Below are 12929 nucleotides of genomic sequence, written 5' to 3'. Positions count from 1 at the left end.
CTCAGTTGGTTCATTGCATTAGGTTCCCATAAAAGTAACAGAAAAACCCTCAAACTAGGAACTTACCACAACACACAATAATAAAAGTGGGAAGGAGGGGTCAGCAACCAGGGAAATCAGAGGAGAAAACAGAAAGTATTTTAATCAGGGCGAGGAACTTCCAAAAACAAATGAACAAAACAAACGCATAAACAAACCAACGCACAAACAAAAAAGCAGCACCTAGAGCAAATCAGTGTCAATAAATGGACAACAAAACAACACAACCACAAACGTGGAACAGAACCAAACCATGCGGTGTCTACGAGAGAGAGAGAACGAGAGAGAGAGAGAGAGAGGCAAGCATACTACAGCACAGAGAGGACAGCATGTGATGTGACCACCCCCCGAATACACAATCCCGAGGGGCGCGGAGAGAGAACACACAGGATCTAGGTCTGTCTGTACCATGCAATAAACCAAAATTAATCATTAGAGAGGTTAATAAGAGAGAGACGACAAACAGACGATCAGTGAACACAATCCAGGGGTCGATTTAGTTTAAATAAAAAAACTAAACTAAACGGGTCGAGCTCACTCCAGTTTAATCAAATTTGTGGATTCGGTTTATGGTACCGCAGGATCGAGCCACTTCCTCTTAATGGCATTTAGACCATATGTGGAAACACCTCTTTTGAAATTGAATGTATTGATGTTAAACATATTTTTTGGTTTGTTTTCTGCCGAGAGGTCACTTAAATCGAACCCTGTGCTTGAGGATGAAATGTATGAGGGACAGAAACGACGTCGGATGCCAGTGCTGGTGAGAGGATCAAACACTGAGTCACGATGGAGTGATTCATTCAGCAAGACGCCTCATTAGTGCCACACGCTGGGGTCCATGCACTGCCTGCCAAACTGTCACGCTAACACTTGTAATGTATCCGTGTGGGTGTTGTGGTCTGCCTGGTGCATCACAACAGTACGATGGGACAGTAGATCAGAGGTTAATGGATCGGATTCACAGCAGAGAGCAACAGATCGCCCACAGCTAGCACGTGTGGGCAAGCAGAACTAGGAAGAGAACCTACCTCCCAGCCCGTGCTCTGTAGAACAAAACAAAACACATGAACACACACGTCACATCATAGGAGATCATCAGTCAGGGGCATCAGTAGGGTTGCTTTAAGACAAGAGACCTTTTCTAGATCTGAACGTGGGCCCGGTTTTGTGAAGACTCTATAAAGGCCGTCACTTCGGTTTCCCCCTGAATTCAACAAGGACGTCATGCACAAACTGCCTACACATCATTCTGACAGGGGGGCACTTTAACTCCCGTACTCAAAATGTAATCGTAAGGTTTAACGGGGCCGTGTACGGTCGCAGTGCCACACGGATCCCGAGAACATGTTTTTTTGGCCATGAACACCTTTGTAAAATAAAATACTATTGATTTAGAATCCCGAGCAACAAAAAAGTATCTAAGTTCTGATGAAAAAGCCGCAGACGGTTCTGGTGAAAAGGAAAGAGGGGCATTTACCTGGTGGACGATTTTGCCAAAGGCTTCCTGTAGTTTACCATGTATGGTGGCGAGTTTCTTGGCGTCCCTGTTGGCCTCGTGGATCGGGATCAGGACTTTGTAGACCTCGTTCACCGCCTCGTACATGCCAGCCTGCACCGACACCGGAGAGAGGGCATCAATCGCAGCTTCAACACCGACTGAATCGGCCGTGTCTTTGGATTAAACCGGCAGCTTAGTCATTACAAAACAAAGCTGTGATCGAACAAATACCAGGTGAATTCTGTGAACAGGTTCGCACCACAATGATTGACATGTTGTTCCTCCTATCAGTGGCAAGGTACATCTCTGCCTATGTAAACTCCCTGTCCGGTTAAAGAGTTCATGACGTGTTTGTTTGCTTTTGTGTTTTGCACTTCTTAAAAAGTGCAAAAACAAAAAAACACAAAAGAAAAGCACAAAAGCACAAAGACAAAAACAAAATGCAAGAAAAAAAAATACACACAAAAAGAAAAACACAAAAGCAAAAGCAAAAACAAAAGAAAAAAAAACAAAGAAAACAAAGAAACAGATAAATGTAAGAAAAAGAAATACACATTAAAAAAAAGAAAAACAAAAGAACAAAAACAAATGCAAAAAGAAATAGAAAAACACAAATGTAAAAATTGTTTTTGCATTTTGCTGTTTTGAGCACGCTGACCCCGTCTGTACTCACCATGGAGAAGGAGGCGGCCCCCTGCTCCAGCAGCCCCACCAGCCCGGCCTCTGTGAAGTACTTCCCCGAGCAGATGCCCTCCTCGTCGGGGGAAACCACATCGTCCGACACCGCCGACTCCTCCAGCACGTTGGACGAGATGTTCTGAAACGATGGAGCCCATCAGCAGCCCAGAACAATCAACCCGCCCATCTCACGATCCCAGTTAACCGCTCGTCACGCGTGTGCCCAGAGCCAAAACGCTCTACATCAGATCCTCAAGCCGTGAACCCCCCCGCCTCGCTCCTGACCTACCTGGAAGGTGACGCAGCCCACCGGCAGGTACTTGCGGTCCTCCAGCATGCTCAGGTACTCGGCCACCAGGGCGGCGGAGTGGACCAGGCACTGCGCGGCCTCTGCGTGGTTGTTCCTCTCCGAGTGCTTCCCGGCCATGTTCTGCAGCCAGGTCAGCCGTAGGTCTGGGGACGTCTGGTAGCCTTTGGCAATTCTGCGCTCACACACACACACACACACACACAAGACACAATTTATATATATTTATAAATTATTTGGTTTTCAGTCAAATATTAAAACAGAATCACAATACAGCTTATATCAATCATATTAATATATATATAATACACATATACACACATATGCCATGGCCATTAAGAGACCGCTTGAGACAGTTTTCAATTAGATAACAATCAGCCCATTAATGATGATATTTCAGCTGTTTAACACGTTTTTCTGAGGATGTGACGAAACCACAAACTATCCTGCGGACTCTCATCTTTCCCCTGTCCTCCATTACTCTCCAAACCCCCGCGGACAGCCGCCTAGAGCGGAGGAGCCGGGCCAGTACCTGTACATGAGGTCGATGAGCATCTCAGGGTCCTCTTGGTGCTCCTTCATCTTCACCGTGTCGGACAGGATCATGTGCAGATTGAAGACCAGATCCTGGACCTGAAAGGAGGCGTGCAGGTGAGAGGTTCAGTGTGTGTGTGTGTAGTTGTTTCCTTAAGGCTCATCATAGTCAACAATTTATGGGCTTTTGTCGAATCAGAGAGTTCCATCTCTGGGTGAGATGATGGGACGAGTCCCTCTAACCACACATCTTCGGGTCACCTCCTCTCACTGGGCCTTCCTGCCGGGGGCTTTCACCCAAAGCCTTCCTATTATGGGCGATCTAAAACTCACGCCCTTTGCCCTGCCATCCCAGCTTTCCTCCTGTTCAGAAAGGCCTGGTTCTGTGACCTCAGAGAGGCAGCCGTGATCCCTTGGAGCCCAGAGTGGTCTTTCCCTCCAAAACACGGGTGAGTCGACGCTTTGGGGGCCAGTGACTCGACCGACTCCCTGTACTGCGTTATATCACATGACATAAAAAGAAAAGTTCACCTGATCAGGAAATGTCGTTTCCCTCAGTTCCAAGTCTTCTTCAGCATATGTGAGGATGGTCTTCAGGGAGCGTCTCAAGAACTCCTCATTGAAGTTCTGAGAGGTCCCCACCAGAGAGGACAGGGACATGGTCACCTGCATCTTCACCCTCGCAAAGTTCTGGAACAAAAACACGGGGCAAGGGGTGTGTTACCCTTCAGTTTGAGCAATAGTTTGCACTGTAATCGAACACCGGTGCCGGGTTCTGGTGACAGGAAGGCAGGTTGGGAGCGTCGTGCCCAAAGGCAGATACTCACGTTGCCAATCTCAAAGTTCTGCCTCATGAGCAGGTAGAGTGAGGCGCTGGCATGGGCCCGGATGGTGCCGATGCTGCTGCTGCAGTTCCTCAGGAGTCTCAGACACAGGTCGGCGCACTGCTCCGTCTCCTCCTCGAACAGCAGCTCGGGGAACTACACACACACACACGACAAACACGGACATGAACATCTGCCACCTTCTCACAAGTCTCAAACTGAATGAACAAAAGACCTAATCGTGGTGGCCACAACTTACCGATGCAATGCCCGGCTTAATTAAGATCTGCAGACGCATTTATGAGAAACAATACTACAATGCCATTACGGGGAGACCCCCCTTGCTACACTCGCTCGGCGGCGGGGGTCCACACCTTGGAGACGAGGGCCCTCTGCGTGGCAAAGCAGTGCTGGAGGTACAGGGCGCTCTGGTTGCAGGCCATGCTGTGGAGCAGTACCTTGAGCACGCCGCCCAACACACTCTCCTTGGACTCAGTCACGGACACCGTCTGAGCGAAGCGGGGGACAGCGGTCAGAGCAACCACAACACAACACTGTGAGGGAATGGACAAAGGCTGCACATGGCCTACCTGCACGATGATCTCTAAGGTGTCCAGGATGATTAAATTAGCCTCGGTAGCGAGATTGCCGTCGATGAGGGCCTCGTGTTCGAGCTCGGCTCTGGTTCTGATCATCAAACAAAAACACACAAACCAATTAACACAAATCGGACATCGTTAAAGGGTATTTTTTCAAATGCGTGGCTGCTTGCGTTTTCCAAAACACACACTGACAGTAATGTCCACTCAGACCCCGTGCTGACCCCTTTATCTGTACAACATCACAAACTACAAACCTAACTAGCGACGCATCCTTGCTTCTCCAACTGCAAGTGGTGTCTTTAAACCTGCACAGAACAGTTCTCACGGCTTCAAAAGGGTCCACGGGATATTTTTGTTAATGAAGTATTAATTAAACGAAACCTCAAAGGACCCAACTCAAAGTTAAGAGATCAAGACAGGGGATTCGGAAGTAGAAATGGGGGAACACAGCGCAGGACTGAAGCCAGGACTCCCATGCACACATTGCGAGAAAAGCAAAGCCTGCTTCTCGACAGACCTTCAAAGCAAATAAAACAGGATGGGATTCGTTTCACTGCCTTTCGAGGTTGAAATATGAATTTAATATTAATAGTTCTGCACTGGGATTGGGTCTCAACGTGTTTGGGAACTTCTCTGATAACTGGTAACGTCCAGGACCTGATAACCAACACCTTTCCCTGGAGCTCATGCAACCCCAATATGATTTTCCCCTTATAGCCCAATATGTCCACCTATCAAGACAGATCTTTGCATTTATTATTCTTTTATAATCAATAAGAACATTTATGATCAGGACAAGCAAATATTAATTTGGCAGGGGTTCGCAACTCGCATCAAACTCACACTTATTATTTATCAGTACGTCAGAGTCACACACAAAATAATATGGACGAAAGCAAGCGCTGTCTTTGGGCGGTTTCAATGCACAGCAGTGAAATAAAAGCCCAGGCTCCACTTTAGGGGGGAGGGGGGCTGCGATTTGGGGAGAAGCAGGGAGAGAGAAGTAGCACACACACACACCAGCATTACAATACCTGACAGCTTTCTGGGTCCTAAACACAGGGCACATGAGGAAACACAATGATAGGAATGGATTAAGATTGCACCGTGATGGACGACACTTTGTCAAGACACTTTTGAAAGCATCTAGTAATGGTTAAGGGTCCAAAACCCGTCATCTTTCGAGTAATTCAGCCCTAATAGCCACCATATTACCATACAAGTGTACTGAGCATTTTAACACTAGAAGCGCCAAGCCGGTCAATTTGACCGATTCGGTTATTAAAATTTGAATTACTCTGTATTCCTAAATAGACTGTGCATTCCCGTTCGTGACTTTTCCTAAATATATGTATTAAACATGCCTACAGCGTTTTACGAGCTCATGCAGGGAAAGTGGAGAAACATGTTCAGTGTGGGCTGTCCCGAGCTGTCAGGTATGCAGGATAATAGTAAAGTAGATAGATAAAATAGATAAAAGCAGTAAATAGTTTATTGAAATACAAAGCTACAGTGAATACAAGCACTGTATGTTGAAAACAAAGTTTACATGGTGTTGAAAATGTTTACTTTAGTGTACAATTATGTTTCGATAAATGCAATAGTTATTTTTGAACTATAAAATATTGCATTTGAGCATTATTCCAATATTTACATTTGTACTTGTTTCATTCTCTTATTGTATGCCGTTTTTGAGCTTTTTGCTTGTTGTAGGATATATAGTTATTCGTGTTTTGACTGCAGTGTGTGCGTTTAGAAAAAAGTGCTTTGTTATTTACAGCAATCATATTAATGTTTTATGATCAGATTTCAATTTAAATACTGCATTTGTGCTATGTAAATGTTGGATTTGATGTTCATGAATAAAACTCCTGAGTTTTATACAATGGTTTGCCTTTGATTGTCATATCGCAGCTGTTAAAGAGCTATCGGTTACAATGACTGGCTTTGGCGCTTGTAGGTAGTTCGAAATGTCAGCGCATCTAGTGTTAAGGACTATTTTAATGACACTTATCTGTGGCAACTCATGATATTCAGACCCACTCTTGTTCAGACAATCAAAATAATGGAATAAATAACAATGACAAAGAAACGAATGACAGTTAAAAATAAATACCATTCAGAATAATTCAGAGATCCCCCCCAAAGTGCACAACTTAATCAGAGCTCGTCTTATTTAGTTGAGACCCCGCTTCAACCCCCGTCTCACCAGAGATATGGGAATGTTTGGAGATGCTGCTCTGCGATTGGCTGGCTGAGAAAACATATTTCGTTTTCTCTTTCATCTAGACTTGACGGGCTCATCTGCTAACCTTGGCATCAGTCCAGAAAGCGCAGTTATCTTATCACCACCCAAGTCATGACAATGCCCTTATTATGAACATTTGCCTAGTGACAGTTTTAGTTAATCATTGCGGACATTATCAGAAGCCCCCCACCTGACTCTCACTAGCGCCTGCATTGACACGAGAAATAACTTCCCAGACGTTCATGGGAAGGGTGAAGGCTGGGCTCTGAGCAAAAACTCCTCTGTGCCTTGACAACGAGATAACTAAAGGTTTAGGGTGTTTTCGCCCATCCGCAATGTTCTTTCCATCTGGATCACCACCTGTATGAATAACTATTAAACGATATATATAATGTCTGAGTAACAAACGCTTGACAAATGTACTTGTTCCACTTAAAAAAAAGACGAGATGTTTTCTGACATGTCAGTCGATTTCTCCTCCCACTGACTCTGTCTGCACCTCATGATTTATTTTGACCATAATCTATCCCTGGAGGGCAACTTTTATATCACACAGAAAGAAAACTGCACAGTTGAATTGTCACAAGGGGCGGGGCAAGATTAAGCCACACCCCTGACGGTACCTAATCCATATTCCCATAAACTAAATGTTTGACCACATTATCTGGTGGCTTCACACAGTCCTACCGGAGGATAATGTCAGCACTGAGGCTCTGTGGAAATGTAGTGGATAAAACCCAGGCCTACTTGTCCATCTTCTCGCTGTTTTGGCGCCAGTGGGTCATGTCCTTCCTCCACCGCAGGTTTTCCTGGCTCCCGAAAGCGCTGCCCGAGGGGCTCCTCTCTGTGAAAGTGGGGGAAATGAATCCCGTTTATCCAAACAGAAAATTTAATAACTTTGGATGAAACCCCACAGTACATTTAGCATGTTATTTGGTCTCACGATTTGCGAAGACACTCTTTGACCACTTGACATCTAGAGGTCTTCAAACACGAGTGCTCGCCGACTCCCACTCACCCAGTTGTCCGCGGCTGCGACGCACCATCTCCTGTCGTGCGCCGATGCTGCCCAGGATCGCCTCCTCCAGCTTGGCCTTCATGTCTTTTGACTTCTTGAATGTCAGACTGTTCATTCTCTCGAAGGCTTTCTTCCCCTGCCGGTGTTGAGAGAGAGAGAGAGAGAGAGAGGGCCACCAGGGGAGTGACGGAAACAGAGACAGGTAAAACTAGTCAAGGTGAGGGTGATTACCAGCCTCGAAAGGGTTCCTGTTATCCCCCATTTTTAGTCTGACAGAATCAAATCTCTTCATGGTAACATTTTATGTTAAAGACGAGACTAATCACCTTGTACTCGAAGCACGAGGCGCACAGGTACAGCATGTCCAGCAGGCGGTTGAGCTGCGAGACGGACAGGTCGGTGAACCACTTCTGCAGCACCATCTCGTCTGCGTTCTTCAGCACCCAGAGCAGGCAGATCAGGAGGCTGCGGCTGGACTCGGCCGAGAAGGTGCCGTGCTGCCGGCCAGCCTGCAAGCAGAGCCGATCCGTCAACATACCGACGGACAGGGTAAAAGACACCGCAATCCCATGCAACTCCACGGCAGCACGGTTTCATTATTTCTCTCAGACAACCCAGCTCCCTTCCTGTGCCGAAGAGCACCAGGATAGCGGGGGGGGCACAGACTGAAACCGTGGGACGGCGGGGCTTGCGTACCGTCGTGTTGAGCAGGAAGCTGCTGGGCCGCGAGAGCTGGGGCACCGACGTCCCCGCGATGGCCATGGCCACCGTCTGGCTGATCATGCTGCCGCCCTCGCCCTCGTGCTCCTCCCCCCCGGCGCAGCTCGGCCGCCCGCGCTGGTTGTGGGACTCTGGGAAGACAGAGAGCCGGGATCGGACACAGGTTAGATCGACACAAGCACGCCCGGCAGGTAGAGCTCTGCGTTTTGCTCCACTAGATCCCGATGCCTTGTGTTTTTAAAATGAAGAAAGGCCTTAACTATTATAATAACACTTATTAATAAAATAAACTGTCAATAAGGACAAACCCACCTCTTGACGGCCTCTTTTTATTTGCACATTTTTGCTATCTTGCTTTTTGTTAACCCTTAAAATACCTACATATTCTTCATTTATGTGCAAAACGAAATAATCCAAGCAGTATTTAGAGTAAATTATAAACATACAAAAATGTGTGTCACGTCGTTACGCTACTCAAACAGGCGAGAGAAGACAGCAGGTCACGGTCAGGATATCAAGGTGACTTTAATCTCCGGAGCCGGCGAGGTTTGCCCCGAGCACACGAGGCCTCTGTCTGGTCACAGACCCGCAACGATCACCTGTGAAGTCGTGCAGCTGCGGCAGGGTCTCCATCACAATGCCGATGAGGGGCAGGTAGAGCATGGCGACCCGTGCCTTCACCTCCGCGTCGGCGTAGCGCGGGTCCGAGTCGTGGCTGGACTGCAGGTTGTGCACCACGTTGATCACCTTCTTGTGCAGCCCGAACAGCCTGGGGGGGGCGGAGACGATGTTTAACGCGCTGAATCTTCTGACGGACGTTATTTTTAAATATTTAGGTATTGGTTTGTGTATTTTTCATTTCGTTGTCGCAAACCAATACCTATATATATATATATATATATATAAAAAAAACATCCATCAGAAGATTCTGAGCCCTACAGTTCTTTTCAAATGCTTATTCTGAACTTATTTTACTTCCAGCCACTGAACTTATTTCAGTTCCTTTCCCGCCCTCTTCCCCGGCAACTTTAACGCTCAGAGCACTGACCCGTCCGCTTCTGGATCGAGAATCAGCGAAAGCTCCGTCAGCACCAGCCCGGCGAGGTAGTGCTGCTCCCGGAAAGGGACCGAGAGATCAAACATGTTGGCGATCTTCTGGTCCTGCACGTGGGTGGAGAAGCCCGAACCCTGTGCGGGGTCAAAGGTCATAGGTCGGCCAGGAATCTTATTTAAGAACTGGTGTACAAATATACATTATTCACAGTTTGCTGCTTGTGTCACTTGTGAAAAAGCAGGTTTTAAGAGTCTAATGTCATATCGGAAGGCGTCAGAGAAATTGGGCCGCTAGTATCAGCTCGATTCAGTCCAGCGAGAACCTTCCGGATCATCTGTGAGCGTTTCAGGCCCAGTTCTCTAACTAGATGCATTGTGGGACAGATGTTCGTTAAGAAGGTTACTTGGAAGACTGCGTAGTATGGGGCTGTGCTGCATTTCCATCAGATTCGACACACACCTGCACATAAAACACAAGCGTTTTTTCCGGCACTGTGGGGAGAGCGCGCACCTGTGACGTGGCGGAAGACACAGAGGGGGACGGCGAGGCCGGGGGGGTGAGCAGGCTGCAGGGCAGGTTGAGAGTGACGTAGTGCTCGTGGCTGCAGACGATGCGCAGGAAGTCCAGCCGGAGGGAGACCAACACGGTGGGGCTCTGCAGCGTGTAGAGCTTCGTGGACACCTGTGGAGAAGAACAAGTCAACGCAGACGGCATGAGCTGAGGTGCTGATGCGTGCCGCAGAAGTCAGCTTCGCGGTTTCTGTTGCGTTCATGGAGAGCGGGAAGAGACGCTATTACCTGTTTCCAGTAGGTCTTGATCAGGCTGAAGACAAAGCCCCGGTCCATGACGGAGAGGAGGTCGTTGAGAAAGAAGGCGAGACTCGTGTTCAATCTCTCCACCAGCTCCAGATCCTGCGGGGGGGGGAAGAAAAGGGGATGAACGATCCCCTAGTGAACAGCTGGAGATGGGAGGCGTTCGCTTGTACGGGAACCGAAACATCTCCGCTCGTGTCTCCGCGCTCCCTCACCTTCTGAAACCTGGAGACGATGTCCCCTGCGATGGTGCTGACCAGAGCCGTGATGTCGTCCATGAACCGCTCCGGGAAGCGGTTCTTCCTCGGCGACTCCAGTCTGTCCGTGAAGTACAAGTGATGGATGATACTCTTCACCTGCGGAGGTGGGGAGAGCGGTCAAGGGGAGGGTGGGGTTTTCCGAGAGCGGCCGCGGTTGGGGGTCTCGACCGGTTCGTGGCCCTTACCATGAGCTCGAAAAAGAACCAGGCCTGCTGTAGGGCCCCCTCCCTGACGCTGCCGCTGCTGACCACCCACTGCAAAGCCAGCTCCTCGTGGAACAGCTGGTACACAGCACGAGGACAAAAGACGAGGTACACATGAGATACCCTACAACACAGGCGTGGGGCTGCCAGACAACACTACACCTGGAACAGTAAATACTATTACAAAGAAAAGAAAAACTCTGCGGAGGAAGTGTTTATATTTTTAAGCATCTTTCAGTGACCACGACACATCTAAAAATATGTAAATTCTGCAGAGGAGTATGGTGTAATGTGAAGATAAACAAATCCCTTGTGGAGGAAACCGCTTCCCCACCATTTATAGAAAAATACCCATACAGGGTCGTGGGCAAAGGCATGAATATTTTGGACACATTTCAGTTTTTTTTTCACATAAATAACTAACTTAAGCCCATCGTCCATGTATGAATTCAGTACACATCTGTCTGGTGGGCTTGTTCAAGTATTGCGAAAGATCTAAACACTGTAACACAGATGCCTTAATTGGTTTACATGTCTTTACTCTGAAATGAGCAAAAAAAATGAAAAAAACAATTAACTGGAGAAATTACAGTAAAAACAAACGATCACACACACACACAAGCAGGTGTAGGCTTCTGCGCTATGCCTTTGTTTGTGCATCATTCTACCTTTTTGGTTGGTAATCGTCCTGTTAATGTTTGCAAGAAACTCGCGGTCTCGGTGTGCGATGACATGCGATTGCCACTGCGCTCCATGGCCTATGGGGGTGGAGATGAATGAAGGGTGACAACAGATTAGTGAGAAAACAGGAGCGTGTGACACATCTTCAGAAGAGACACACACAGGGCCCTAGCATCACCAGGTGCTGAACGTGACTTGCATTTCACACTAGCATCCTCACACTTCAATGCAGCGTAGCCTGGGTGGACTTTCTCTTGGGACTTTCTCAGGGAGACTAACCACCCACACACACACACGTGCTTAAGTTTAAGTTTCATTCCTTTCCTGCAAATCAGCATTCCCCAAAGCATGCCTTCCCTCCCTCACATCCCTCCCTAAAGGTGCAGATTCCCGCTGACCTCACATCGAGACAACAGTGATGTATTACAAGACTTATTTTGACTAGTCTTTCGAACATTAAACACAGAACAAGCAACAGAGAGACCAATCAGAGCAGCTTATCACTGCGTTCGGCACAAACCATCCAGCTTTGGAACAACAACCACAGAAACATCTAGGCATGGACAGCTTTGAAGGCCGAGGCCCCCAGACTGGTCAACAAACACCCAACTGTTGCAAAAAACTTGACACTTGGAACAAACGGAACTACGTGGGAACTACAGGACAACCTACAGTCACAACAAGATTACAGATAGTTACACTTAGCCGGGCCCCACTACACCCGGTGCCTCAAGAACACTGCCAGAGAGATGGCCGGCCCTATCGAGGAGCGGATGAACGTGTGCCGGGAAACACCCTCTCATTCGCGATCATGCCAGGGAGTGAAGAGGCATGCAGAGTCTCTCATGCCAAACGCACATTCATCAACAGTGTTAGTAAAGGAAGCCATGCATGGGCATTAATGAGGTGACACTGAGGTCAAATCAAGAAAGACATCGATATTCATATCTTCTAATAAGACCTATTAACCTCTGAACCGCCTACACGGGATTTGTAAAGAAACGTGGCGATTACTGCAAAGATAAAGGCTGGGCAGGGTCCCTCGCAGCTGTCAGCATGGGTCTCATGAGTGGCCATGGAGTGGTTATGGGACAGGCCCTACAAGCACCCTGAGAGCTGCCTCCTTCAGCCATGCAAGAGCACCAGGGGCGGATCTCTACACCCCCTGCCCCCGGGTCTCCTGTTCCACGATGGAACCTCAAAATGGCGCCATTTTACTCTTCCATTTTGTGTATTGTGATTGAGTGACATCATCATTTGCAGATTTAAAAGAGCTCAATCCTCTAAAGGGAGACAGAGAGGTTGTGTACAAACCATCGCCATCTGGAGCTCTCTGACGATGACATCGTGATCGTACACGGGGATAATCAATCGATCAATGAAGGCAGATGCCAATCCAAACACGTAGGCGGTTAAGGGGTCAAACTGAGATCGGCCTTGATGGGAAG

General features: G+C 47.8%; 1 protein-coding gene across 10 annotated transcripts in view; it reads right to left on the bottom strand.

Annotated features, from left to right (window-relative positions):
* dock7 (dedicator of cytokinesis 7) overlaps nucleotides 1–12929 on the bottom strand; it is a 44176-nt gene that overhangs the window by 4467 nt on the left and 26780 nt on the right. For 4 of the 10 annotated variants that reach the window (XM_066691815.1, XM_066691816.1, XM_066691817.1 and 1 more), the window contains 20 exons: nucleotides 11469–11558; nucleotides 10783–10878; nucleotides 10553–10693; nucleotides 10323–10436; nucleotides 10036–10206; nucleotides 9520–9659; nucleotides 9071–9240; nucleotides 8448–8602; nucleotides 8078–8260; nucleotides 7752–7887; nucleotides 7481–7577; nucleotides 4474–4570; nucleotides 4258–4392; nucleotides 3887–4039; nucleotides 3591–3749; nucleotides 3058–3158; nucleotides 2508–2700; nucleotides 2214–2357; nucleotides 1520–1651; nucleotides 1071–1085 (listed from right to left, as the gene is read on the bottom strand). In XM_066691815.1, the coding sequence (XP_066547912.1) occupies nucleotides 1071–1085; nucleotides 1520–1651; nucleotides 2214–2357; nucleotides 2508–2700; nucleotides 3058–3158; nucleotides 3591–3749; nucleotides 3887–4039; nucleotides 4258–4392; nucleotides 4474–4570; nucleotides 7481–7577; nucleotides 7752–7887; nucleotides 8078–8260; nucleotides 8448–8602; nucleotides 9071–9240; nucleotides 9520–9659; nucleotides 10036–10206; nucleotides 10323–10436; nucleotides 10553–10693; nucleotides 10783–10878; nucleotides 11469–11558 (2622 nt within the window). Of the gene's footprint in view, nucleotides 1–1070; nucleotides 1086–1519; nucleotides 1652–2213; nucleotides 2358–2507; nucleotides 2701–3057; nucleotides 3159–3590; nucleotides 3750–3886; nucleotides 4040–4257; nucleotides 4393–4473; nucleotides 4571–5519; nucleotides 5538–7480; nucleotides 7578–7751; nucleotides 7888–8077; nucleotides 8261–8447; nucleotides 8603–9070; nucleotides 9241–9519; nucleotides 9660–10035; nucleotides 10207–10322; nucleotides 10437–10552; nucleotides 10694–10782; nucleotides 10879–11468; nucleotides 11559–12929 lie in introns of all 10 variants that reach the window. The other 6 variants (XM_066691814.1, XM_066691820.1, XM_066691821.1 and 3 more) reach the window with 2 other exon arrangements.

This window comes from Amia ocellicauda, chromosome 19 (assembly GCF_036373705.1).
Source record: "Amia ocellicauda isolate fAmiCal2 chromosome 19, fAmiCal2.hap1, whole genome shotgun sequence".
Lineage (NCBI taxonomy): Eukaryota > Metazoa > Chordata > Actinopteri > Amiiformes > Amiidae > Amia > Amia ocellicauda.
Note: the sequence above shows the minus strand (reverse complement) of the source record. Positions and strands in the feature narration are given on the sequence as shown.